Genomic DNA, 25,863 nt, shown 5'->3' on the forward strand with positions numbered 1-25,863 from the left:
GATCATACAGGGGTAAACAATGCACTGATCGTGTTAAAGATATACTCGAGGATAAAAAAATGTAGAGTTTATGCTATCGATGGCCTATCATTATTGAGTTATCTTTGTTCAAAAATGTCACATTTTGGGCTAAAAAGGGTAAAATTTCAACGTACTCTGATTTTCGTAAAAAGAGCAAATTGTTCGTAAAAAGAGCAAATTGTTCGTGTTGCCTATCTGCTGTATTAACCTACTGAGAGTGGGTGCACACAAGGTCACGTCAAAGGTAATTGGGTGGCTATTATACCACTGTATCTTTGACCTCTATTGTACATATCAAGTAAAGTCAACAACTTAGAAGACTATACCCGTTTCTTCATTTTTAGATCAATATGAGACTTGAAACCATTGTTGCTAAAATCGGAGTGAGTGTCATTTACCTACAAATGAGGATTTTTTTTACCCCTGTATGACCTTTCGTGACGCCGCGCCGTCTTAACATCAACATCAAACTATCACGCTTCTAACAGAAAGTGCATAATGCCCCCAGATTGGAGCTATACTAAAATGTCATCAGACTTGAATAGGTTTCCTGAAGTGTTTCTATTTTGATTATGTCTTTATACTGGACGCGGAAGTGGTAAGTTAAGCTGATGATATAATAATAATAAATCAATCATCACAGATGCCCCATTACGGAGAAAATGCACACACATACAATACATTGAAATTTACCCAACAGATTAAATTCACCTTAAAAAGAAATCTAAAAACTACCAAATTATTGCAGCAATGATGATTAAAGATAAATGCCAAACATATACAGAATCAGTATAAACATGATAAAAAGATACACTAAGAATTAAAAAAGATGCAAGATATAAGTATTCCTGAACTGTAGGCACATCTATAATAGTTTGGAGTACTTTGCTATATATCTTCGTGTTAGAAATTGCCGCTATAGTAGATTGAATCCACTAGTTCTGCAACAGCCACGCATGGCGATTTTGTTCCGCCGTGTTTAAAATGTTTAATAGACTGCAGGCTAACTATAAAAATACGAAAGATATTTCCCACTATGCAATGCGCCCCTACGCATCTTTTACCCAGGTGGTGTATGACGTGCAGTCCCTAAATTCAGTAAATTTTCATCGTCAACCGTGTATTTGAATGGGATTATTTTCAAATTTTAAAACGCTTGAAATATCACAAACAAATAGGCCTATGTTGATAAATAATATAAATACAAGCTAAAACCGTTGGGGTTCGATAATGAACCCCACAAAACTAACCGAGTATATGGAAAATGCCATACGGCCGGGCGGTTTCACGAGTTGCCGGCTCGATCGTGTCATCCGCCGCCTGCTTTTACCCTTAAAAACTCAATGAAATCCAAATTGTGGTCAATGTTTGGTTTCAAAACACCGGCTGGGAATTCAAAGCGCCGATCTAAGCTTACCATAATCTTTCAACACACGTGTTCATGTACACGTCAAACAAACGGTTTTTAATGAGACCAAAAATAAATCCTTAAAATCATGGCAAACAAGAACGTGCTATATAGGTATTTTTAATGCTACATACTAGACTGACGTTCTCTATTAACATGATTAATAGATAATAACGAGGATAATGTCGTTACTTGTATATTTTGTGAAAAAAAATAATAAGTTAAAGTTGAAAACATTATGTATTTAAACAATTAATGATATACCGTAAATGGTTTGAATAGTAAATTACCTCATATCCTAAAAACACCTGGGCGATTTCCTACTGATTTAACTAGTCAATTTAAATCAAATGTGTCAACAACTGGGTCAAACCAGGATTTCATTCAATGGAAGAGGAGGTTTGTTGATGGGGCAAATGAATCAAAATTACTACAGTCGAGATTTGCTATGAATCGAAAAGAATAATTCAAATATCACAGATTAGTGTACTTGTGTAGGTCTCGTGGTTCTTGAGCTAAGTTGTCAGGAGGGCTGAAACAACAACACTTTTGTAAAGCGTACATAACTCATTAACAACAATAAATCAAGCAAGTTTTCAAAGTATATGATTTGTAGAATGAAATTGTGCAAAACATCAAAGTGTTATTTTTCAATAATTTATATATATTGATTTAAACAGCGAAAATTGATTTTTTAGCTGTTTCGACCAACCATACCTCGTCTACCCTTAAAGGAGGATTTCGTGATCCTAGCATCCTCTTTTTATGACATTTTTTCAGTAGATATCCACGAAAAAAGCTTATTCCCAAAATGTGTTGATTCCGATTTTGGGTTTGCGAGTTAGCATGATTATGAATATACACTGCTCCATAGGCCACTGTTGTAATTTCGTACCAGAACGAAATTCAAATTTGACGATATTTTTGCTGGACGAATTAATCTGCAAGAAATTGTTGGTACATAAACATTATGTAGCTAGAGGTTTCCAGTGGTATAAAATCTCAACTTTAAAAAAAAAAAAGAAGTGGGGTGATAAGGTTGTTGATCCCGAAATGCCCTTTTAATTGATTAGAATTCACTAGTGCAACTTTTAATTTGCGTTCTACCTTAGGTTTTAGATCACCATTTCCTTAATTCTCAACCAATTTTAATAAATATGATTGGACACGGCGAATCAGCCGTAAATTCGGCCCCTGGTCAATTTTGTTTTATTTCGTGTTTAGAAAATATATATCGTAAGCTTTAAAATGGTATATAATTTGACTTCAAATGATATCCAGAAGGGGTTATGGTTTGTTGAACTTTTTCCTTCAACAAAATTGTACCTTTTTCGGTTAACTACGTGTGACTCTTTTTCCACATTTCTGGTAATAAATATCAAACAGACATAATTGGCGGTCATTTCAAATCATCCTCAAGTCAACGAGGTTCAGGAATGTCCTCTCATTGTTAATTGTTGGTTATATATACCTAGACAAAATGCAATGCTTTCTTATCTACCACATGAACAGGATTTAGCCAAAGCAAACAAAGACAAGAACTATTCTATAGAAATAGGTAGAAGCTTAATATCCTCTTTAGCAATAGGATTATTGATTGGTTTAAACGGTGGTTGATCAGACACTTGTCGCAACGAATTGAGATACCTATGGATACGACCGTTCCATACATTTTACACTATAACTCAGAATGCAGTTTGCCGAGTTTACGGCTCATTCGACGTGTCCACTCACAAATGAGGTCTTAAATCAGAGTTAGGATATACAGAGGTGAACATAGCTGGTACCTTAATTATTTTGCGCACTGTACATGAAGCAGGAGGTCATTGGTTAGTTTGTCGGATTTAAAAAGGGGGTCTACTATAACAGGTGCATGACGCATACTATAACACAAAACACGATTTTTAAAACGTTTTAAATAAGTTATATTTTGGGTTTTGGTTTAGGTAAAAACGTTTTAAGGGGGTACTACACCCCTGCCAAATTTTGTGCCTATTTTTGCATTTTTCTCAAAAATTTTACGGCATTGGTGACAAGTAAGATATGTATATTATAGGGGCAAGGACTACAACTACTGCACTGGAAATTTTATTTCAGCACAGACAACAGTTGTGGAGATACAGTCAAAAATGAGGGAAAACCAATATTTGATCAATAAATCAATAACTGCTTGCCTTGAGTTGCTGAATTTTCAGTGCAGTAGTTGTGGTCCTTGCCCCTATCATATACATATCTTACTTGCCACCAATATGCTATAATTTTTGAGAAAATGCAAAAATAGGCACAAAATTGGCCAGGGGTGTAGTACCCCCTTAATAACATTAAAATGTACCAAGTTTTCAAAAATGTTTTTGAAATGTTATTAAAACGTTTTTATACCCTTTATACAACCCGACATTTAAATGTTTTCTGTAAAACATTTGTGTTTGCTGTGCAGTAAATTACCAACAAATGTTATTTAATGTTATGAAAACGTTTTATACCATTAATGTACCCTTTATATAACCCGACATTTAAACGTTTTCTGACAACCTTTTATAACCTTTTGCGAATGATGTCAAAAACGTTTTGTGTTTGCTGGGTACATACAAGGTATTTATGACACGCTGTTTCATATAGATCACAATATAGATATTTAGCAATTTTGTCGTTGACACTGACGATCAATTCATCATTACGCTACTAGCTCCTTACACAATCTTTCTTGTTTACCCAGGGCCGGATTTATCATTGGGCCAGATGGGCCCGGGCCCAGGGCCCCAAAAATATTTTGGGCCCTAAAAGATAATCTCTTTTTAAGTTTTAGTATTGAAATGCTTGCTTATAAACACATTCCTATCACATTATGGCTCAAATTTTGTCACCATTTCTGCATCTCAGCTTCTGTAAATGTCAGCTTCTGTAAATCCTTCCGGTACTTTGCCCCCTGGAGCCCCACCAGGGGCCCTTACTTGGGCCCTGGAGCACACACCAAAAGGTTTGCGCTACGCATCTCGCCAAACGGGCTTCAACATCAACCTCAAGGTGAGTGTGGGGCATTCCAAATCTTGGCCTGGTCCAGGGCTTCCCAAAAAGGTAAACGTTATATCTGAAAAAGGAGCATCCGCAACTGTCCACATTTGATAACTAATAATGGCTCTTGCGAATAATACAACTGATTCCCCGTCTGAATCAAACACAACCACTGCTTGTAAGACAAGAGCTGACTACTTACATTGCATTTAAATCCACACGGTGGAAGATGAACACCAAGTGACAAAATACGCTCGGTAGTCGTTCCGCTGTATGAAGTCTCGTTGTTCCAACTCTTCGTACACTTCTTGCACTATCATGGTGGAATAAACAGGAGTTTCTTATAGTTATGTTTGTCATTTCTGCAGGGTTTAGAACTTCATTCAGGGAGAATAAGTAGATCACTCGTTTTCATAAACCCTTCACTTCAAATTTCATCTCATGACACTCTTTTGGACGTTAGGGGCGCTATCTCATGTTCTCACGTGAAGCGCAGGGCTGGTGGAGCGCTCATCGCAACACAACCTACTTGCCCTCAAAGCGAGTTCCACCGAGTTGAAAATCGGAAATCTAACTTTGCATACAAATTTATTACACAATCCATAAAATTAAGCTTAGTTATGCAAATTATGCACCATCAGTTAAATGGCAAAACATATATTATTATGGATCATATATGATGGTAAAGGTACCTTTTAATATTACAAAGTAAAATGGTATGAAACATTCAAATAATGTCAAATTGTCAGCTGGCGATACGACACTATAATGTTTGGCATACAAGTTTAGCATGTTTTAAAGCGTTCTGTGACTTTCATTGGCTCGCCAAGGGGTAGTACAAGCAAATGTTTGCATTGCAGTGAAATAAATTCGAATTCACCACACCTCATACTCTTTCAACTACTATTTAATGAACGACTCACCCCGCAACAACAGCAAAGACTCCAGGGGCAAGATGGTTTCTTTCCTTTGATAATGGCCATTGAATATGCGCTCATGTCACCATCTAATTCCACATTCTTGATGCACCCCAAAGGAAGGCTGAAGTACTGGATAATATCCTTTGCGTGACCCCACAAGGCGTAATATTTGGATTTGCGCTGCTGGGGAGATGAGTTGATGACGTAGGGGGTTTTCTCTCTGATATCCATGTAAGCTTTAGTAAGATCCACCTTTAAAATAGATAAAGAAACACGTTAGTAATAACAAAGGTATTTATTATTGTTATATTAAGCCATAATGTAAATGGAGCCTGTATGTTTAATTTGCATTCGTATTCTATGCAGGAATTGTTCACTAGCATTGTGATCCAATAAAAAACAACATAGTGACATTTTAGAGCACGTGTTTATTATTTTTATGCAAACACTTTAAGTGGCAGCGGATATATACCGCTATGATTCTTCTAAACGATGTGGATTTGTTGCGGATATAGCTTCTGCATGGGTAAATCTATCCTTATCCGCGGGTAAACATGGGCTATGATTCTGGACAGCAATGCTGTGTTCTCTATAGTTGGTATGTCATTAAGCATGAATAATGACGTTGGTGATCCACTGTCCAAGAGATGCAAGTGTTGTAAGTGGAGAGGCACAAATGGGCATGTGCTGATCAGTTAACACTTCGCAGACACCTATTTTATGTATGAAAAGAGTAATAGTTTTACTGTTACGCGGCATAAAAAGAAATCCACACAAGTTGTCAAGTTTACCATCAAGAATGAACAAATATTATGGCGTACCCAATCAATTTTTTGTCTCTTATTCAAATTATGGTATGTATACTCACAGTTGACAAGTCGTCACCGACAGCAACCAAAGCTGATTCTTTCTCTTCTTCCTTCTTTCGTTCCTTCTTAGACTTCTTTTTCGGATCTTCCTTGGATACATCAGAGAAGTAGATTCCTAGAATAATATTATCAAAGCATATTAAATAATGGGAAAATAATTTTTCCTGTACATGTAGCCATCATAACTCAGCAGAAACTGACATGTTTTCTTTATTGCTAACGTGTCTCTATTTTTGAACTGACATGGGGCATTGAGGGTGCAAAGTTCTGGCTGGGAGAGAGGGATACCGGGGAGGGGCATATTTTGTTTGTGGAGGGCTGATAGTTTGGGTGTTTGCAAGGTGTGTGTGGAGATGGAGTGGGTGTGAGCTGTATGAGTGTGAGTGTGGGATTTTCCTCAGCAAGTGCAATTAATCTCTTTGAGCAATTTGATTGTGATTTTATGTATTTTTGTATATTTTTTTTAATGTCTGTAAACAATGTAATGTAATGTAATATTTGATGTAATGTGGCCAACGGGCCACGAATTTGAAATACATATAAATTTAATATGAAGCTAAACCGTGATTCGTTATTACATACTTTGAAGTTCTTCATTTGAAAGGAAAATAATTCGATGGTTCGTGAGGATGGCCCGTCCTTCGCTCATTGTCTTCTTCGGATTCTTCACATTTTCCTCTTCATACGCAAACACTACTTTGTCGTAACGCACAAAGTGATTTCTGAGAAGTTTATTTTCATCATCGTATAACAAACCTAGAAAACAATCACGTATTTTAATTATTATTATTATTTTTACTATTATTATTATTATTATTATTATTATTATTATTATTATTATTATTATTATTATTATTATTATTATTTAAAGACTACCCTATTCACACATAGCGTGCTTTAGCGCTTCTGCAATTGAATACATGAATACAAAAGCCACCTAAGTCCATGCGAAGTTATTTTGAGAGAAAAACCCGTGTATCATTTTAATTCCTTCAGTTAGATTTACCTGGTCAATATGGTAAGTTTTACGTGCAAATGAGTGGATTAACCTGTATTAGGTATGACGATTAGCATTTCAGGGACTTCGTGGGGTTCATTTTAAATTTTGGACTTTGGGTTTTTGAATCATATACAAAGACAACAATGTTAGAATGAGATTACCACTAGTAAGATAATACAAAATAAAGCACACAGGTATGTATAATGTTGATAAGCATTCTGCCATGTAATATAAACCACACACTTTCCTTTATTAAACCCATTTTTTGTTCAAAAGTCATTCTCTAGCAATGAATGTGTTACAAGTGGACTTTTATACATACTGGATTTCAATCAATGTGTTACAAGACTCAAATCATGGAATTGGGTGATTCTTTCATACATGCTATTTTTCACATGCCCAATAGACACAGAGAATGAATTTGAGTTGTTCTTTCATGCATATGACAGGCCTATGTATAGCAACAATTTCCCATGCTTAACTCAATTTGGCCAAAGTATGGACTTAGGTGGCTTTTGTATTCATATATTCAATTGATAGGTCAGCTTGGTATTTTGAAGGGTGAAATGCATGTTGTGATTAAAAACACAGAAACTTTGACAGAGAGAAATCAGAATAATTATCGGGCCTCGGTGTCATCTCTTATGGATGGATTGGAGTTCCCCTTTGTCTGCGGACCTGCTACTGATATTTACTCACCCATCGTAAATTGATCATAACTCAATCCCATACGTAGGGTCTGACCATGGAGGTATATAAATAAATGGAGAATGATCGCCAGAATTCTAATCTCCTAAGTGGAGATTATCCCGTTACCTCTATTCAATGAGTCACCAAACTTGAATTGACCAGCCACTTCAGCCAAGCTATTGAAATCCACGATGGTTATGAGCCTCTACCATGGTTCATTGATTGTCACTCCCAAAATTTACTCATAGGAATTGACCCTACATTGACCCGTACCGGAAGCCTTGTAAAAGAGACTGTATAATGACGTCAGCTAGTCAATCAGCTAGTTCAAAGTCACCAGTTTTGATAGCTTATAGTTTCAATGTATGATCGTGCGAAAACCCGAAGAAATTCGGATGTTCTGTTCTCAAGTTATGAAACTGTTTTCTACACTAGTTGTGCCGTAACTTGACAAATGTACTTAGTTTTCATGTTCATATATTAAGATATTAAGGGGGTCTGAGGGAGTTCAAATATAGTGCAAATGAAAGCAAAACGTTTTTACCTTCCGATTGTGAAAAAATTATGTTGGGCCAATTTGGGCCATTTGAGTTACGAGCGAGCAAAATTTACCGGAAGTACTTCGGAATTCAAGCAAAAGTGATGATCAGACAATCTTTTCTAGAGAGAAATTGATATAGGCCTACGGAATGTATAGGCCCTACATACTTTGTTTAAACAGTTTCTCATAGTTTAGTGTATGATAATCGTGATTTTGGTTGAAGCTTCGGGTCAAATTGATTGAGTGCCATGCCCATGACGGATATGTCATGTTATTGTTTTAAACTTTTAATTCTGTATTGTCATGAAATCGTATAGGCCGCCTAAATCATCATCATTAAACTTCTCATTGTATAATAAATAATTATCAGTATTTAGGCCTAAATGATTATTAATATTATTAGGAGGCTATCATTTTCTTTGGAGGGAGGGGTTCCAAATATACGGGGGGGGGGGTCATAACTTTTTGGAAAAAAAAGTCATAATTCAATTTTTCATGACCAAAATGTAGGGAGTCACAAGATGACAACAGATAAGGTGTTTCTTTTTTCAAAAAGACTGATTTCTTAATGCAATTTAAGCACTCAATTTTTGGCGAAAATGAGATTTTGATATCAAAATTTTATGAAACATGAGTACTTTCCAATAAGTATAGGCCTAAACTTCATTTTACCCCATTGAAATCAATGGCCAGTGAAACAGACTTCACAATGTAATCAGCTTAGCATAATCAATATAAACCTGAAATTGCCTATTCAACAATAGTTGGTCATAACCAACGTAGTACAAAAGAGGCTTGGCTGGATCATTCTCCATTTATTTGTATACCTCCATGGTCTGACGCTGTTCCTCCGTTGCTCTGGTGACTTCTTGCGTAGCTTCATCGACTTTTTCTTTCAAACGTTTAGGTCTGTTGTGTATATCATTAAGACTTTTTATTTTTCGGTCTGACTCCTCGTCAAATGTATAGATTTTATACATCGATGGCTGCATTGTCTGTTTTAAAACAGATAATTAAATACTAATATATAATGATGTAATATATATTTAACGCTAACAATTGTATTATTCACATGTTTTTATTTTTGAATCATCATATGAGGTATCCAGTCCATACTTTCATTCAATATTGCGACCATTGCAACACATGCGCAGAAATTAATTCTGCTTTGACTTCATGTCCCAAATTTGGCATACGATGAACCGTTTTGGAATAATGGTCATTCATTAAAAGGTGTAATTACTTTTTTGTTATATACAATGAAATTGTGGTAGCATGATTAACAATTAAATTAGTTCCTATATAATGTAACAAGAACACAGCTTCACTCAGATTGCATTTACCGTGTCCACCACGCGGATTGATTACATGTCAACACGACACAACGACAATTATTATTATTATTATTATTATTATTATTATTATTATTATTATTATTATTATTATTATTATTATAATAATAATAATAATAATAATAATAATAATAATAATAATAATAATAATAATAATAAAAAATAATAATAATAATAATAATAATAATAATAATAATAATAATAATGATAAACCCAATTAAACTTCATATTGTAGATATAGCAATATTTTACTTAGCTTTCAGGCCTGAACTCAGTTCGGAAATTGTGCAAATGAGGTGGTATAAATCGCATATTGCTTACTTAAGGTCATCACTTGAATTAACATATGTAGATTTGAGAGGCTAACTGTCCAGTTCTAGTCGTACTATGTTGGGTGTACACACTCATGTTACTCTCTCATCATTTGCCTGGGAAACGATGATTCTCAATGTGTGACTTTAATTTACATTAAAAGAAAACAGAATAAAACGTTTTTATTGTTGATATTACTCGGTACTACTTTCTAATGGAGCTACTGTGCCCGGAGAACCGTATACTGCGTCTGATATTGAAAATAAATACAAATGTTTACACAAACAAACAAACAAACAAACAAACAAACAGACAAACAAACAAACAAACCCCCTCCAACAAACAGGCAAACAAAGGTACGTAAAGAAACAACAAAAGTGAGTTAAATTACCTCGATGCTCTCTACCTCGTCTGGATTGAAAGCTGGATTAACGTTGCTACTTGATGGTCCACTCCAAGCCATTTTATTCCAATATAATACCAGTTTTTGCAAAGAACTTGGTGAGTTGGTTTTGCACAGAATTCCACAATATTGCACTTCAAACTCCTCGTACCGAATTTTCACAAAGAATAACTCGAGGTTATGACAATTATGGTAAGTCTTCGTTTGAATATACTAGATGAATTTCCTGTTAACCCGATCTATATTCAGAAACTGGAGGTAGCTGCATGTGTATGTATAATGGGCGTGCGTAGATCCCCATGATCACGGTAGATCAGTATAATTAAACATAATCTTATCAATGTTTACGATATTGCTCATTTGATACGCAAGATGAGGATAACATTGGAAAAAATGTGAAGAAGAAGAAGAAGAAGAAGAAGAAGAAGAAAAAGAAGAAGTGGAGAAGAAAGAAAGAAAGAAACAAAAAGAAAGAAAGAAAGAAAGAAAGAACTAGATCTATATATAGATCAAACCACAGTGGCCAGGGTTAACCTTTGACCTCTATACTAGTAATCTTGGATCAGGAGTTGACCCCTGGGTCACGGATGGGGTCAACTGATCTTCCATTGTGATTAGGATGTCATAAGAAATATTCCTGGTGAATTTCAGCTTAATCGGAACTTATACATGGATTTTGATTTTTTTAAAATAATTTTTGATTGAATTTTGACCCCCTTAATGACCTTTGACCTCAATAAAAAAACCTTATGTACACCGACAAAATGCATTGTTCCAATTTTAATTAAAAAATCTACTATGTTCAGTTGTCGAGATAAAAATTCTTGAAGTTATTTAGCTAAAAACAGGAAGTGACCCCTTAAATGACCTTTGACCCCAAAATAAAAATACTATTCATACATCAGGTTACACTGATTCATGTATGATGGTTATATTACTCTGGTCTGTTTACATTTTGAAATAAAAATTTGTTGAACATTTTTGATAATTTTGGTTTTTGACTGGAAGTAACCACTTAATGACCTTTGACCCCAAAACTGTAGGCATCCTAAAGACCCTGGCTAGTAGCGATGCATGTGTGCTAATGGTGACTCCCTGCTATGTAATTTATAAAGACAGTGATTTTTTGAATATTTTTTAGACTTTGACCGGAAATGACCCCTTAATGACCTTTGACCTCAAATCTTTTCGATAACTTTTGAGGACTGGCCAACGGTGATTCATTTGCCCGAGTCACATGATCATTGTATGTAGTTTGTGGGAGAAGAAGGAATTCATAGCAAAATCACGTTTTTGACCCCTATATCTAGGTCAAAGGTCAAATGCAGGTCAAAGTCATATGACTTGTGCGGACATGGTCAGTGGTCATTCTGATGGCGTTTAGTGAAAATCGGTCATACCACGGCTGAGCTATGTCCAAGAATATACACGGACTATGAGGTCTCAGAGAAGAAGAAGAAGAAGAAAGAACTAGATCAGTGGCCAGGGTTAACCTTTGACCTCTATTCTAGTAATCTTGGATCAGGAGTTGACCCCTGGGTCACGGATGGGGTCAACTGCTCTTGCATTGTGCTTATGATGTCATAAGAAATATTCCTGGTGAATTTCAACTTATACATGGATTTTGATTTTTTTAAACTTTTTTGATTGACCTTTTGACCCCCTTAATGACATTTGACCTCAATGAAAAAAACCCTTATGTACACCGACAAAATGCATTGTTCCAATTTTAATAAAAAAATTCTAACATGTTCAATTGTCGAGATAAAAATTCTTGAAGTTATTTAGCTAAAAACAGGAAGTGACCCCTTAATGACCTTTGACCCCCAAAATAAAAATACTATTCATGCATCAGGTTACACTGATTCATGTATGATGGTTATATTACTCTGGTCTGTTTACATTTTGAGATAAAAAATTTTTGAACATTTTTGATAATTTTGGTTTTTGACCGGAAGTAACCACTTAATGACCTTTGACCCCAAAACTGTAGGCATCCTAAAAACCCTGGCTAGTAGCGATGCATGTGTGCCAATGGCGACTCCCTGCTATGTAATTTGTAAAGACAGTGATTTTTGAATATTTTTAGACTTTGACCGGAAATGACCCTTAATGACCTTTGACCTCAAATAAGGACTGGTCAACGGTGATTCGTTTGCCTGAGTCACGTGATCATTGTATGTAGTTTGTGGGAGAAGAAGGAATTCATAGCAAAATCACGTTTTTGACCCCTATATCTAGGTCAAAGATCAAATGCAGGTCAAAGTCATATGACTTGTGCGGACATGATCAGTGGTCATTCTGATCACGTTTAGTGAAAATCGGTCATACCACGGCTGAGCTATGTCCAAGAATATACACGAACTATGAGGTCTCAGAGAAGAAGAAAGAAGAACGCTTAGGAGCCAGAACACAGTGGCCCGATGGCCACTGTGTAATTGCATTTTGATGGCGAGTTATGATGCATACGAAAGTAATAGTTATTATTGGTATATGCAATATAACATTTTGGTGCTGTCATTTACGTCACCATCATATACGTTACCATGGTTTGTTTAAGGGGTACTACACCCTGGCCTATTTTTTGCATTTTTCTCAAAATTATAGCGCATTGGTGACAAGTAAGATATGTATATTATAGGGGCAAGGACTACAACTAGTGCACTGAAAATTCAGCAACTCAAGGCAAGTAGTTATTGATTTATTGATCAAATATTGCTTTTCCCTTATTTTTGACTGTAACTCCACAACTGCTGTCTGTGCTGAAATAAAATTTCCAGTGCTGTAGTTGTAGTCCTTGCCCCTATAATATACATATCTTAATTGTCACCAATGCGCTATAATTTTTGAGAACAATGCAAAAATAGGCACAAAATTGGGTAGGGGTGTAGTACCCCCTTAAAGGCCCATATAAAATTAACAGATGTGGAAATAGGAGTATAAACTGACCAATAGATCCAGTTGTAGTCCTACTAATTCATGGCATATTGGATGGCCTAGGGGAAAGTTAGCTCATATTAGCAAGACTATCCTTGCCTTCAAGGTGAAACAAACCTACTCATGTTACCCTCTGGCCATGGGCTGGCCTGGTATCAGATCTTACCCAGGGAAAGATGACATTCCAATATAACGTCCCTTCTTTGCAGTCTATTTTAATCACATAAATAACGTATGCATTGGTTGATCATAAAAGACAAGACATTCCATTTTGTAAAATAAACCATAAAACGACATCTAACCTCGTCATAGAATAATATTATAACACTTGGTTTTTTTAAACACAATTCATAACGCTTTTGTGAGATTTTTGGCCGAAATTATGCCCCAGGAGCAGGAGCATATGGTCCTGGAGCAGTAAACGTAAGCAATGTATTGGTTTCTATGAGCATAATATGGACTGTTTCATTTTGAATTACAGCACTGCTTTACTTGCCCAAATCTGCTCCTGGAGCATGTTTATGTTGTATGTACAATGATGTGAATGAGAATGCTCCAGGAGCATCACACCAATGTCTATTTTTTGAAATACAGCACTGCTTTACTTGCCCATTAAGTATAGTTTAACAAAGTGTATCAAATATGCTCCTGGAGCATGTTTATGTTGGTGTACAATGATGTGAATGAGAATATACTAGGAGCATCATACCAAAAATAAAACATATAGCTTCGCTCAGCGGTACCCTATTACGAGAATAGAATACACCGACAATTATCGATAGTTCGAATAGCTGATTTGTGCTTACTGCTCCAGGATCATATGCTCCTGAAGCATATGCTCCTGGAGCATAATTTTGGGCAAATATCTCACAAAAGCATTCATAACAGTCAGTGACAAAATTACACTGACCATTCTGGATTTGAACCTGGGATTTTTTTTCCGTTTTTTTTTCCGACTATTTTTTGTTTGTTTTCTAGACGCGAAGGTATTTGTGAGAAACGACTACCCTTTTTTACATGTAAGTTTATTTTGTAGATGATGAATTAGAATTCTTTTTTAATAACTTCAAGCATGACCCACGAATCAGGTATCCATTTTCATCTTTAATATGTAAAACATTAGGCAGAGGCGCCTTATTTAACGTTAGCTTTGGACATTTATTTTTTTTTTCTTCACCCGGGAAAGGTGGAAAATAAATAGAATAATTAAATATCCAAAGCTAACACTAAATATGGCGCCTCAGCCTAATGAACGTGATCTGTATCATCTTAAAGTGAAAGGTTGGTAGTTATTTATCCTTTTTCATGTTTATTTTTATCAGCATCGCTATCTGATTTTTTTTTATCTCCGTCAGTTACATTACCAAATAATTTTAATTTAGGGATTTCTGTATCAAACAACTATAACAACAATAACATCTACATAGCGAGTTTTATTTAAAATTACCTTACACTGCAAAATACAAAATATTAAGCGGATGAATCATTCAGGAATTATTGAAACCGGCACATGTCACATTGATTGCGTCATCTTGTTGACTATTGAACAAAACAATACAAACACTAAACCATTTAAACAAAATTAAAAAGTCGTACATGTCTTTCCCGTGTAGATGTAAAAATATGTCGTTGAAAAGTAAACTACTGATCGATATTTCAGGTACTTTCAAAACCTCTATTTAGATCAGTTCATTGAGCCCTTATAGCAAACATAACCTGGGTACACATGGTTGTACGCACATCAGCGTCTTTAAGAGTACTTTAGTACACAGTCGATTTCTTTCCATTTCAGATTTTAAAATCTGTAACTGTAGATCCCGCGCCGAAATTGTCTAATGCAATGACGTCATTGTTACTTCTGCTCAATTGTTGTCAGCTTTCATTGTATTACTAGAACGTTATTGCACTGGACAATTTCGGCGCCCGGAAATTTTGAATATCGCGTGTTGAGAGCCGGCTGTATTAATTTATTTTTATGGTCGATATGAGTTTGTTTCAAATAAAACCACATGATTCGTCCTTGATAATAACATTTTAAATAATGTTGTGATTGCCGGAGACATCCTTTAAACTTTTAACTATCCATTTGTAACAACTCGTCTAATGCATTGGTGTTGTATGAGCTACTCCCTATTCCACAAAAATACAACACAAAAATACAAATTGGGTATTACCAGATTACAGTCGTCCAAAAGATAGAAATTCGAAAAAACTGAGGGTGTCCTTGTGAGAAATCACTTATTATTGCTTTAACAGCTGTATATTGCTCATGTTGAATCCATTTGAATTCGCCGACTGTTGGCGTGATCTATCCGCGGTAAGCCATTTTACCGGTGTAAAGATTGGGTCCATAATGTTGCAGGTTGACAATTATGTCCCGTATCATTTCAAGAGTCTCATCTTGGTGGACGTAGATTCGCATCTGTGAATTTGTGAAGAAATAAAATTATATTTAAATAAAAATTCCTTTAAAAAGGAAATGGGCGTACCAAAGAAAGTGCGCATGATGTAGGGTATTGTAAATGTTTGACATATTGGTATTCCAAGTATTGGAATTAATAGTAGGAATGAGTGAACTGGGATAAACAAGCAAGCACGTGTAGAACTTTACGATTTGAAAAGGTTAAGTGTGAAAATCGAAAAGAATTATTACTATAGTAACGAAACTCATCGGGCAAATATAGAGGTTATGTGTAAAATGTAAATATAACGAATACATTTTCTAGATTGTCTATATGGTAATCTCACTCGATCGTACACTGTTTGGAATTGTTGAATCAGTCGATTGAGGAAATATTTCTCTGATAGGCCTATAGTAACACTTTTTCTTTGCTTTTCAAATGTCATAGGAAAGTCAGAATTTCCTCAGTGACTAGGAACAATTTTATTAATATTGATTTTTTTGCAGAATAAGTTATGCTCTGATAGTGATAAGTGAATTACATTGAAAATATGGTATGGGCCTATTTGCATTACAACATGTTTTAATCGACTTATAGTTTAATCAAGATTATGCAGCAAATGAAAATCGCTAAATTTTCAAATTCGAATTTTTCTCGAAATGCGTATTTTGCAAATCGAATGTGATATGGCCGACGAATTGTGTCACGTGTTTAAACTAAAGGGGGTACTACACACCTGCCCAATGTTGTGCCTATTTTTGCATTTTTCTCAAAAATTATAGCGCAAGTAAGATACCGTAAACGTTCGCCTAATGGCGCTTTTGGATTCTTAGAAATGTGAGAGCGCCATCCCTGTAAAAGCCGACTGTTATCACTGATCATTAAGGGTACGTGTAGTTAAAGGGTGAAACCTGTCGACATATACAATTATGAACAAGATCGAACAAACTTGTTCATGATAATGCGGTAATCATTCACCTAATACGTTGTGGCCCAGTGAGCAGAGCATTAGACTATAGTGCGAGGATAAAGAGAAATATTGTGGAGAAGATTGATGGTTCGAATCTCATGCAGTAATTTCTGACAGATTATGATGTCAATGGTTTTTTTTCTGATTTGAGGAAATTTTATTCTCTATTTTCTTGATTTTTCCTTAAAATTGTTTATATAATTTTATTATTTTATCTTATATGTGTCTTTTTTTAATGATTCTTTGTTTTTATCGTTTCATTTTAGAGTAACTCAATCCATTCAATCAAATGTTGTAATGAACCTATTTGATTGTATAGGCATTTGTTATGTGTGTGAGACGAACAGTCGCGTGCGACAAGTCTTTCAATTCGCGCGAATGTCTTTGCCTATGCATCAGTGGTCATAAGAGGTATATTATTTAATTCGAAAAGGGGGGGGTCATAAGAGGTATATTATTTAATTCGAAAAGGGGGGGTCCCAAATATACGGGGGTCATAAAGTCTTGGAAAGGATAATATGAGGGGTCATAAAATGTTTTATGACCAAAATGTATAGGGAGTCACACGATGACCACAGAAAGTGTGTTATTTTATTCAAAAAGACTGATTTCAATACAATTTTGGGGTTTGGGAACATAAAATATTTGTTGCCGAAAAAGGGGGTGCGCAATTGACGCAGACTTTTTGTAAATTTGGGACCCCCCTTCCGAAAAAAAATGATAGCCCTCTAAGAAGCTCTAAGAGCGTGTTTATAGTGAGACAATCTTTCCGTTATTTAGCTAAACTACCGCGTAGTCTAGATTTGCAATGGTTAGTAAAACATCAACAAAATATAGACTGCGTGGCAGTCCAGCTAAATACCGCATAATCTGGCTCACTATAAACACGCTCTATGAGGATTCAAAAGATAACCTCTGCCCCAATAATCCCTAGCTATATTTATTTGAAACTGTTCCACGGAGGATGTATCATCATATAGGCTCAGTCTTCAAATGATATAAATAAAATTTGAATGAGTGAACGAACAAAATCATACAACGACCAACTGAATAGAGGCTGTGCATATGACGTATCATCCCGTAAATATGGCGGACTACTCAAATGCATTCAACAAAAGCATGATTGCATCTACCGCGACAGTTCGTCTCACACACATAACAAAATGCGCTACGATCAAATAGGTTGATGACAACATTTGATTGAATGGACTGCACTGCGCCATGATTACGTGGAAGAAACCAGTTCAAATCCTGTGTTTGGAGCCAATCGATAAACGCAAGGCCTCTATAGCTATCATTGAATACTGGCTATGATTCCACTACACACTGAGAACATGTTATAAGGCGCTTTGGAAGGCACACAATACCCCAATGGCTTTCCATATTATGTGCACTCAACAACTATTCAGTATCAAAGCTCGGTATCGAAGTTACGTAATGTTACTATGTCAACGGGATCACACGCTTAAGTAATGAACCACGATCGAAACAATCAGTACACAAAAAGGCATACCAAAATAGCGTGATCGTAATGATCGCCATACAAACAGTGCTTGGTTCCGATACCATCACGGAGTTACGTAACTACTTCGTGGTCTGATAGTTATATGATCAATGGTCTGATCTACTTGGGTTCGATCTTTTTAAGAAAAGAACAAAATAACTGATCATTTATAATGCATAAATGAATAAAGTAATGTAGTTACACAATTTGAAACATTGAGGCCGTTCTATTTTTCAAAGGTCATTTAACTGTTAAATGTAGTGGAATATATCACGCATTAATAGGTAGCAGGTGGAGCAAATTTTGTCAGCGGTTTTTGTTGCCGATGCCGTTTGTTCGCAGTACCTATTTATCTTTAAAAAATAAGAAAATTTAAATTAAATTTAAAAAAATTCACAATATTCGTTCGTAAAATAAAATCCAAAAACATTTCTTGACCCTTCTTCACATAAAAGTGGGGGCAGAAATCAAGATTCGAACAAGTACCATTCACCATTCAAGGCGCACCCTCTACCGACTGAGCTAACGGGTCAGACAATAGAAGGGTGTAATTTTGAACTGAAGAATATTAAAAAATATGAAGAAATTACAATGTTATAAAAAGATTTACCAAAATGAGTTAGGTATAACGTATGAATCGATTTACAAATTAAGTCCAATGGCACTTTGAGAAAGAATACCTGAAGAAACCCCAAAACATTTGCTGCTCTAGCAACTAACCTAGTGACCTAAAGTATTGGGTCATGTCACGATATTTTTTCTGAGGCATTATGTCCAGGTTGCTCAATTTAACATACACGTATCCTTAATGCTGTTGAGATTTTACAAGGATGGCGCTCTCACATTTCTAAGAATCCAAAAGCGCCATTAGGCGAACGTTTACGGTATGTATATTATTGGGGCAAGGACTACAACTACTGCACTGGAAATTTTATTTCAGCACAGACAACAGTTGTGGAGTTACAATAAAAAAATGAGGGAAAACCAATATTTGATCAATAAATTAATAACTACTTGCCTTGAGTTGCTGAATTTTCAGTGCAGTAGTTGTAGTCCTTGCCCCGATAATATACATATCTTACTTGTCACCAATGCGCTATAATTTTTGAGAAAAATGCAAAAATAGGCACAAAATTGGCCAGGAGTGTAGTACCCCCTTAAATGTGTCTGGCAATGTTTGAAGGTACTTACTATACATTTGTATCCCCATGGTGGAAGGTGAACCCCAAGTGATAAAATACGCTCGGAAGATGCTGTGGGGGATAGAGCTTCATGGTTCCAACTATTGGTACACTTCTTTCTCTGTCATGGTAGAACAAACGAGAGATTCTTATTGTTTATATGTTTTCATATTCTTTTAATTCGCGTCCAAGGCCATCCACATCTGATAATTGCCCCTTTTGATGAGATTGACAAATTGAGTATTAACTCTCTGGTACATTTTTATTATAAATCAAATGTTTTGCATAGTTTACTAGTGCTTTGTATGTCAAAGGGAAACTGTAATTGGCCATTGCCTCTCAGGGGATGCTTGGGGAATTGTCACCTCTATTGAAAGATACTCAATGGTTTAGATAACCTGGTCAGACTTTAGCTCTTGGGTGATTTTCGGTTTATTTATATAAAACGGTTCTGTTTAAGAAGAAAGCTTAAGATGATCTTGATCTGATCGCTATATCATTTCAGGTACCATTTAAATTACGACTCACCCCGCAACCACCAAAAAGACGCCAGAAGATAGATGGCTTCTTTCGTTTGATAATAGCCATATTTACTGCGTTCACGTCACCATCTAATTCCACATTCTTGATGCACCCCAAAGCAAGGCTGAAATACTGGATAATATCCCTGGCATGACCCAACAAGGCATAGTATTCGGACTTGTGAAGCTGTGGAGTTGTGTTCAAGACGTAGGGTGTTTTCTCTTTGACAGCTAGATATGACTTGGTAAGATCCACCTTCAAAATTGGTAGAATGTAAAGCAGAAATAAGAAAGGTACGATAAATACTATTGTCATAGACAATGTTATTATGTATTCGAATGGGACCCGGATGGTTAATTTACAATTGCGTTTTAAGTGGGAGACGGGCGTATGCACGCAGGCAATCTCTCTAGATGTAGATTGGTATTTTTGACAGGGGGACACAAGCATACGAATATGGGGTTATGACTTCAGAAGGTTTTAGGTGAGGTAGTCATGGTTAGTCATGAAAAAGCTCCCTTCATATTGTGTACTTATTATATACTAATCCTAATGTCAACATTACTATATTGCAGATATTCATACCCATATTAAATTAGGGGAATTTCTTTAAAAACAAAACAAAACAAAATACACAACCACAAACACAACAAAAAAATAAATAAAAATAAAGCAAAACAAAAAACAACAACAACAAAAATCAACAAAAAAAAAACCCAACAAAAAAAAGAACAACAAAACAAACGAAAAAAAACCCCAAAACAAAAACAAAAAAACAAAACAAAAACAACAACAATCAAATAGATGGATGTTAGCAGTTTCCGTTTCCGGTCTGCGAAGTCCTTGCTGAGGGAAGGCGCTTTGCTCTCATTAAACAGGCAAAATTCGCTAACCGGCAGTAGTGTTAATTAATATAACTAGTAACCATGATAACCGATCAATAGCTTGTCTCACGTACAAGCAGACAAGCTGGTATGCGATGCTAATAGAAACCTTTGAATTTAGTGTCCCCGTTGACACGAAAACGTAACCACTTAATGTTTGTCCAGTTTTAAAAGTAGCAACTATTTTAAACTGTTGCGATTTGGTAGTTTACAGCCTCTTGCGAATGATAGTGAGCTTTGGCAAAAATTGCATTGATCATTTCATAGCGAGTGTGTAGAAGAATTCAAATATTGCATATAAACTTTTGTAGATCCTATTGTATAGAGGGCTGAAAAAACAACACTTTTGTAAAACGTACATAACTCATTAACAACAATAAATCAAGCAAGTTTTCAATGTATATGATTTGTAGAATGAACCTTTGCAAAACATTAAAGTGTCATTTTTTAATATTGATTTAGATTAAAAAAAAATATTACCTCTTCTACCCTTAAGGCATGTATACTCACAGTTTTCAAGTCGTCACTAACAGCAATCAAAGCTGGTTCTTTCTCCTCTTCCTTCTTTCGTTCCTTCTTGGTTTTCTTTTCCGGCTTTTCCTTGGACACATCAGTGAAGTGCATACCTAGGAAAAGTAATACAGGCCAAAATGATATGAGACAAAAAAGGAATATCTGGATAGTTAAAGAGATGGGAAATAAATGATCTGTACATGTGGCCACCATATCACAGGAATAATAAACCCGATACTATCATACTTGGGATGTACTTTTATGTTCGTTCATATGCTCGTGCTTTATCAAATGTTTAGCAAAGCTAGCCTACATCTAGGCCTATATATATAAGGTAACGGCGAGTGAATTACGTGATTTTGTACGTATCCCAACACTAGACAATAAGCGCCATATTACAGTGTAAGAGTTAAAGGGTGGAATGGTTATATCACTGCAGCACTTCGAATTATACTGTATAGGTAAAATATTCCCCATTTTCCAATAATTAAATATAACTACTTATTTCTGGCGCAGGGTCTAAACACTCGCAGACCAACCACAGACTGTCTGGTGGAAGCGTTAACAAACACGTACCACAAACTTTTAATATAAATGGTTATATGTAAGGATTTAGTATTGCTCTTTAACAGATGTGTTACACCAGTGGAAAGGTACCTTTGTTATACCCATTCCAAAGCAACACCCGCCCACCATAAAGCCTATCATATCGTTATGAACACGGCAGAGTGCCGAATACGCAAAATTGCTGTTCTGAGTAAATGGCGTTTGAAAATCGTGGTGCCATTCCATTGGTCCTTCTAAAAATTTAGAACATTCGTGAGCATTCATTTGAAATGTATATTATACAAGTGAATGTACACGAATTATTGGCAATATTTGCATGTTCTGAAATAATCGATATATCCATCAAAACGGGTTTTAACAGCTATTAGGCTTTATGCTGTATCCAAAATGTCTCTACCACTGCGCAGAGAGAGGTCGAATACGTATTCAACTACGTGTAAACCATAGCACGCATTCTTGATTTGGGGCTTTTATGTAGAAATTACTGGTTGTCCTAAGGCTATGTAGACTTAACTTGCTATATAAGTTATAAATAGTCATCCCATATATTTTTTAGCAAAAACTCGAGGATTTTAAAGCAAAAATAACAATATTGGCCTATATTTTGCGCATGATTTTCCGGGATTTTCCAATTTCACGGGCGCGCACTCACATTATTAAACCACAGAAATATCTTGTGGGGAATGTTTGTACTTATTTTGGTATTACTGGATAGAAGATACCTACAGCTATACGTTGGTATCAAATATATTAGTATAGGACATGTAATATAGAAAATTCGGGGTTTTCCGCTTTACAATACTATAGATCAACATGATTTGTACAGCCAAGTATACGATTCGTCTCTCTGCCGAATTCATTTATCGCACTTAGGCGCGATTCGTCCAAATCAAAATTTCAATAACTACATCGGTTAGTAAGATTTACCGTTAATTTTTGGTGGAAATAAAAGATAACCTGAAACATAATCATAAGCATACAAAAACTCAATTTGCTCAAAACTGCCGAATTCGTAACGATATATCGCTTACAGATATTTTTGCTTAAGTTGCTGACGGGTTTGTGGCCAAATGGATTGTGCATAATGATAATGAATCAAATATAGACGGCAATTTGGGAAGGTCAATGGTTTATCAGCGACGCATTAACTATCAACTAATCTACTATAACTATTAACTATTAACTATTAACTATTAACTATTAACTATTAACTATTAACTATTAACTATTAACTATTAACTATTAACTATTAACTATTAACTAAAACTATTAACAATTAAATCATTTATTTATCTATTCAACTATTTTATTTTCATCTTGTTTCATCTGTTCTGGGAAGACAGCTGAGAAATGCAGCCCATATCTCTAAAGTACCTGCAGCTCACGAGCAGATATGCCACAAGCCCCATTCCCTACTATATCAATCTGCTGAATAATCAGCTAGTGAGTTGGTGGCTAGTTGGTGGCTGTGTCCTTTTGTATCTCCTCTTTTCCATGTCATGTTGCTTTGTTATCATATTTTTGCCATTGTGTATTTTGTTTCTTTCAAACGAAATTAATTTTGATTAACTAACAAATTATAGGTACATATTAGATTATGATTCTGTTAAACATACTTTGAAGTTCTTCATTTGACAGAAATATAATCCGATGGTTCGTGAGGATGGCTCGTCCTTCGCTCAAGGGCTTCTTTGGGTTCTTCAACTTGTCTTCTTCATACTCAAACACTACTTTGTTATAACGCAGATATTGCTCTTTGAGAAGTTTATTTTCATCACCATATAACAAACCTAGAAAATAAGATTATTGTTATTGTTATTTTAATACTTAAAAGTACGATTGGGGTTGAACAACAAATTGTTTTCGTGTTACAATGTATATTGTGACGTGTCATGTCAAAAGGAGACACTTTTGGGCAGGTTATCAATTTTGAGGTTTTTACATATCTTAAATATAGAGATATTTTGCTCCACAACACCGTTTTCCCCAATGAAATCGGACATTCCTAAGTGAAGATATTGAGTTCGTAAGTTATGGTATTATAAAATTAGAAATTGAGATATCGGCCTGTAAAAATATTATTGACAATGTTGAGAATAGGAATTACCTTGAAAAGAGAAAAAAAAAATACAAGATGCCAGTTATATTCTGGTCTGAAACTATCAGACAATACTTTTAACATTAACAACATTACAAATTCGCAACAAACCCAAATTTTGAAAAAAATCACCACCGGGCAGATTTTTGGCTATTTCTCCATTTACTATCCTGCCCAAAAGTGTCTCCTTTTGACATGACACGTCACAATACACGAATTATTTATACATTGTAGTTTCAAAGATGCGCTTAAAGCACTTAGGGAGAATAAAAAGTCGGGGGAGGTCCCATTGTAAACACAAATTACATTTTCGTATAGGTTAGCACACACGTATATTCTTCGTATCATCAGCATGTCTTGTGTCTGTGTTTACATTCACATTCTTCCTTAAGGGCATATGTTAGTGCTGATTTCTTGCATATCATTGATCAGGTGATCAGGTGCCATCTGATGAAGGGCGACAAAGTCACACCTGACACCTGTCGATAGATTGATAACTTTTTTAGCTGGATAGCGCGACCTACACCGGGGCCTGCCTATTGACACCCTATTGCCAATGCAAAATGCAAACAACGGAATGATAACATTTCCATATTACAAAGTTCAACATCAATACTACAAAACATATTATCTGACCACTGATTTTGATTTTGATTTGCAACTTTCGAAAATGCACGAACTTTTTGGCAGCAAATCTGGTATCAATTTGGAACTAACGAGATTCTACATACGACCTTATCAATCAAATTGGCAAAACAGGTTTTTGGTATAGGAAGGGTTACATAATTGCGTACTTTCATTATTTGAAGTGTTTATAAAAACCCAAAAAATCCAAGAAAAATTGAGGTCGCAGTATAATGGCTTTAACCATTTGATATCAACAGTGCACCAAAATTAACTATCGTGCTTTCGAGGTCGATTACGATGGGAAGGAAATAGTTTTTTGTTTTAAATAATAAACGTTTTATACTTTTTTATATTTTACTACCAATGTATAGCTATGGGTGGTTTCTTTTAGTAGGTAAAAAAACCTTGTTGTGTTGCCCTCTGCGACCGACCCTAAATCCTGAAAAATTAGGATCGCATTTTGTTTGAATAACGATTTTTACAGATGTGCAAAAAAATCAATGTTTCTCACTTTAAATTAATATTTGAATTATTTAAAAAATTGATTATTTAAAAAGTATCGAGTAGTCAAAGTTTAAAAATATCCCTAATGGAAGACGCACTATTTAATATTGTGGGATTTTTTTAATGTAAGGGTTACAAAAATTGACCGACCTACCCAACATCCCCATTTTTTCTTGAAGGCAACACAGCAATTTATTTTTTGGGCCCAGTATGGTGACTCCAAAATAAGAGCAAATATTTCCCACGTAATTTGGCTATCAAACGTCATTATTTGAGAAAGCACTCGCAATATTGGAACAAAAATTGGGAAATTCTTGCTATATAAAAAAAAAAATATATGTTCAAATGTATGAGCTAAAACTGATTTTCGAACATGGACAAAAATGAAGGTAAATGTATTTTTTTGGTAAGACGAGGGTTGAACTCACCCAGCGTAAATTGATCATAACTCAGACCCATGCGTAATTTCAGCCGTGTTTCCTGTGTTGATGGTATGACAGTTTCTGTAGTAGTTTCATCAATTTTCTTTTTCAAGCGTTTAGGTTTCTTATGTATATCTTGGGCAGTTTGTATCTTTTGTATCGACTCCTCGGTAAATTGATAAATCCTATTGTCTCTCGGGGGTT

At 35.4% G+C, this 25,863-nt stretch overlaps 2 protein-coding genes across 2 annotated transcripts; both read right to left on the reverse strand.

The window, feature by feature from the left end:
• Positions 1-4,465: 4,465 nt before the first annotated feature.
• LOC140141771 (uncharacterized) lies at positions 4,466-7,952 on the reverse strand. The gene is made up of 5 exons (XM_072163638.1): positions 7,930-7,952; positions 6,813-6,986; positions 6,230-6,345; positions 5,365-5,613; positions 4,466-4,754 (listed from the first exon to the last, which is right to left on the reverse strand). Exons 1-5 carry the CDS (start codon positions 7,931-7,933, stop codon positions 4,512-4,514), a joined length of 786 nt encoding a protein of 261 aa, XP_072019739.1. The 5' UTR covers positions 7,934-7,952; the 3' UTR covers positions 4,466-4,511.
• A 7,015-nt stretch (positions 7,953-14,967) lies between these two features.
• Positions 14,968-25,404, reverse strand: LOC140142274 (uncharacterized). The gene is made up of 6 exons (XM_072164242.1): positions 25,392-25,404; positions 23,625-23,798; positions 21,439-21,554; positions 20,051-20,299; positions 19,533-19,643; positions 14,968-15,887 (listed from the first exon to the last, which is right to left on the reverse strand). The coding sequence occupies exons 1-6, from the start codon at positions 25,402-25,404 to the stop codon at positions 15,774-15,776; spliced, it is 777 nt and encodes a 258-aa protein (XP_072020343.1). The 3' UTR covers positions 14,968-15,773.
• Between the last annotated feature and the right edge of the window lie 459 nt (positions 25,405-25,863).

The sequence above is a fragment of the Amphiura filiformis genome, chromosome 20 (genome assembly GCF_039555335.1).
Source record: "Amphiura filiformis chromosome 20, Afil_fr2py, whole genome shotgun sequence".
In the NCBI taxonomy this organism is placed as follows: domain Eukaryota; kingdom Metazoa; phylum Echinodermata; class Ophiuroidea; order Amphilepidida; family Amphiuridae; genus Amphiura; species Amphiura filiformis.

Coding starts and splice junctions, on each gene's coding strand:
- LOC140141771 (XM_072163638.1), bottom strand. Junction 5,614..6,229: donor TCGGTGACGACTTGTCAACT/GTGAGTATACAT, acceptor TCTATTTTAAAG/GTGGATCTTACTAAAGCTTA. Junction 4,755..5,364: donor GTCTTTGCTGTTGTTGCGGG/GTGAGTCGTTCA, acceptor CCACCATGATAG/TGCAAGAAGTGTACGAAGAG.
- LOC140142274 (XM_072164242.1), bottom strand. Junction 21,555..23,624: donor GTCAAATGAAGAACTTCAAA/GTATGTTTAACA, acceptor TACTTTTCCTAG/GTATGCACTTCACTGATGTG. Junction 19,644..20,050: donor GTCTTTTTGGTGGTTGCGGG/GTGAGTCGTAAT, acceptor CTACCATGACAG/AGAAAGAAGTGTACCAATAG.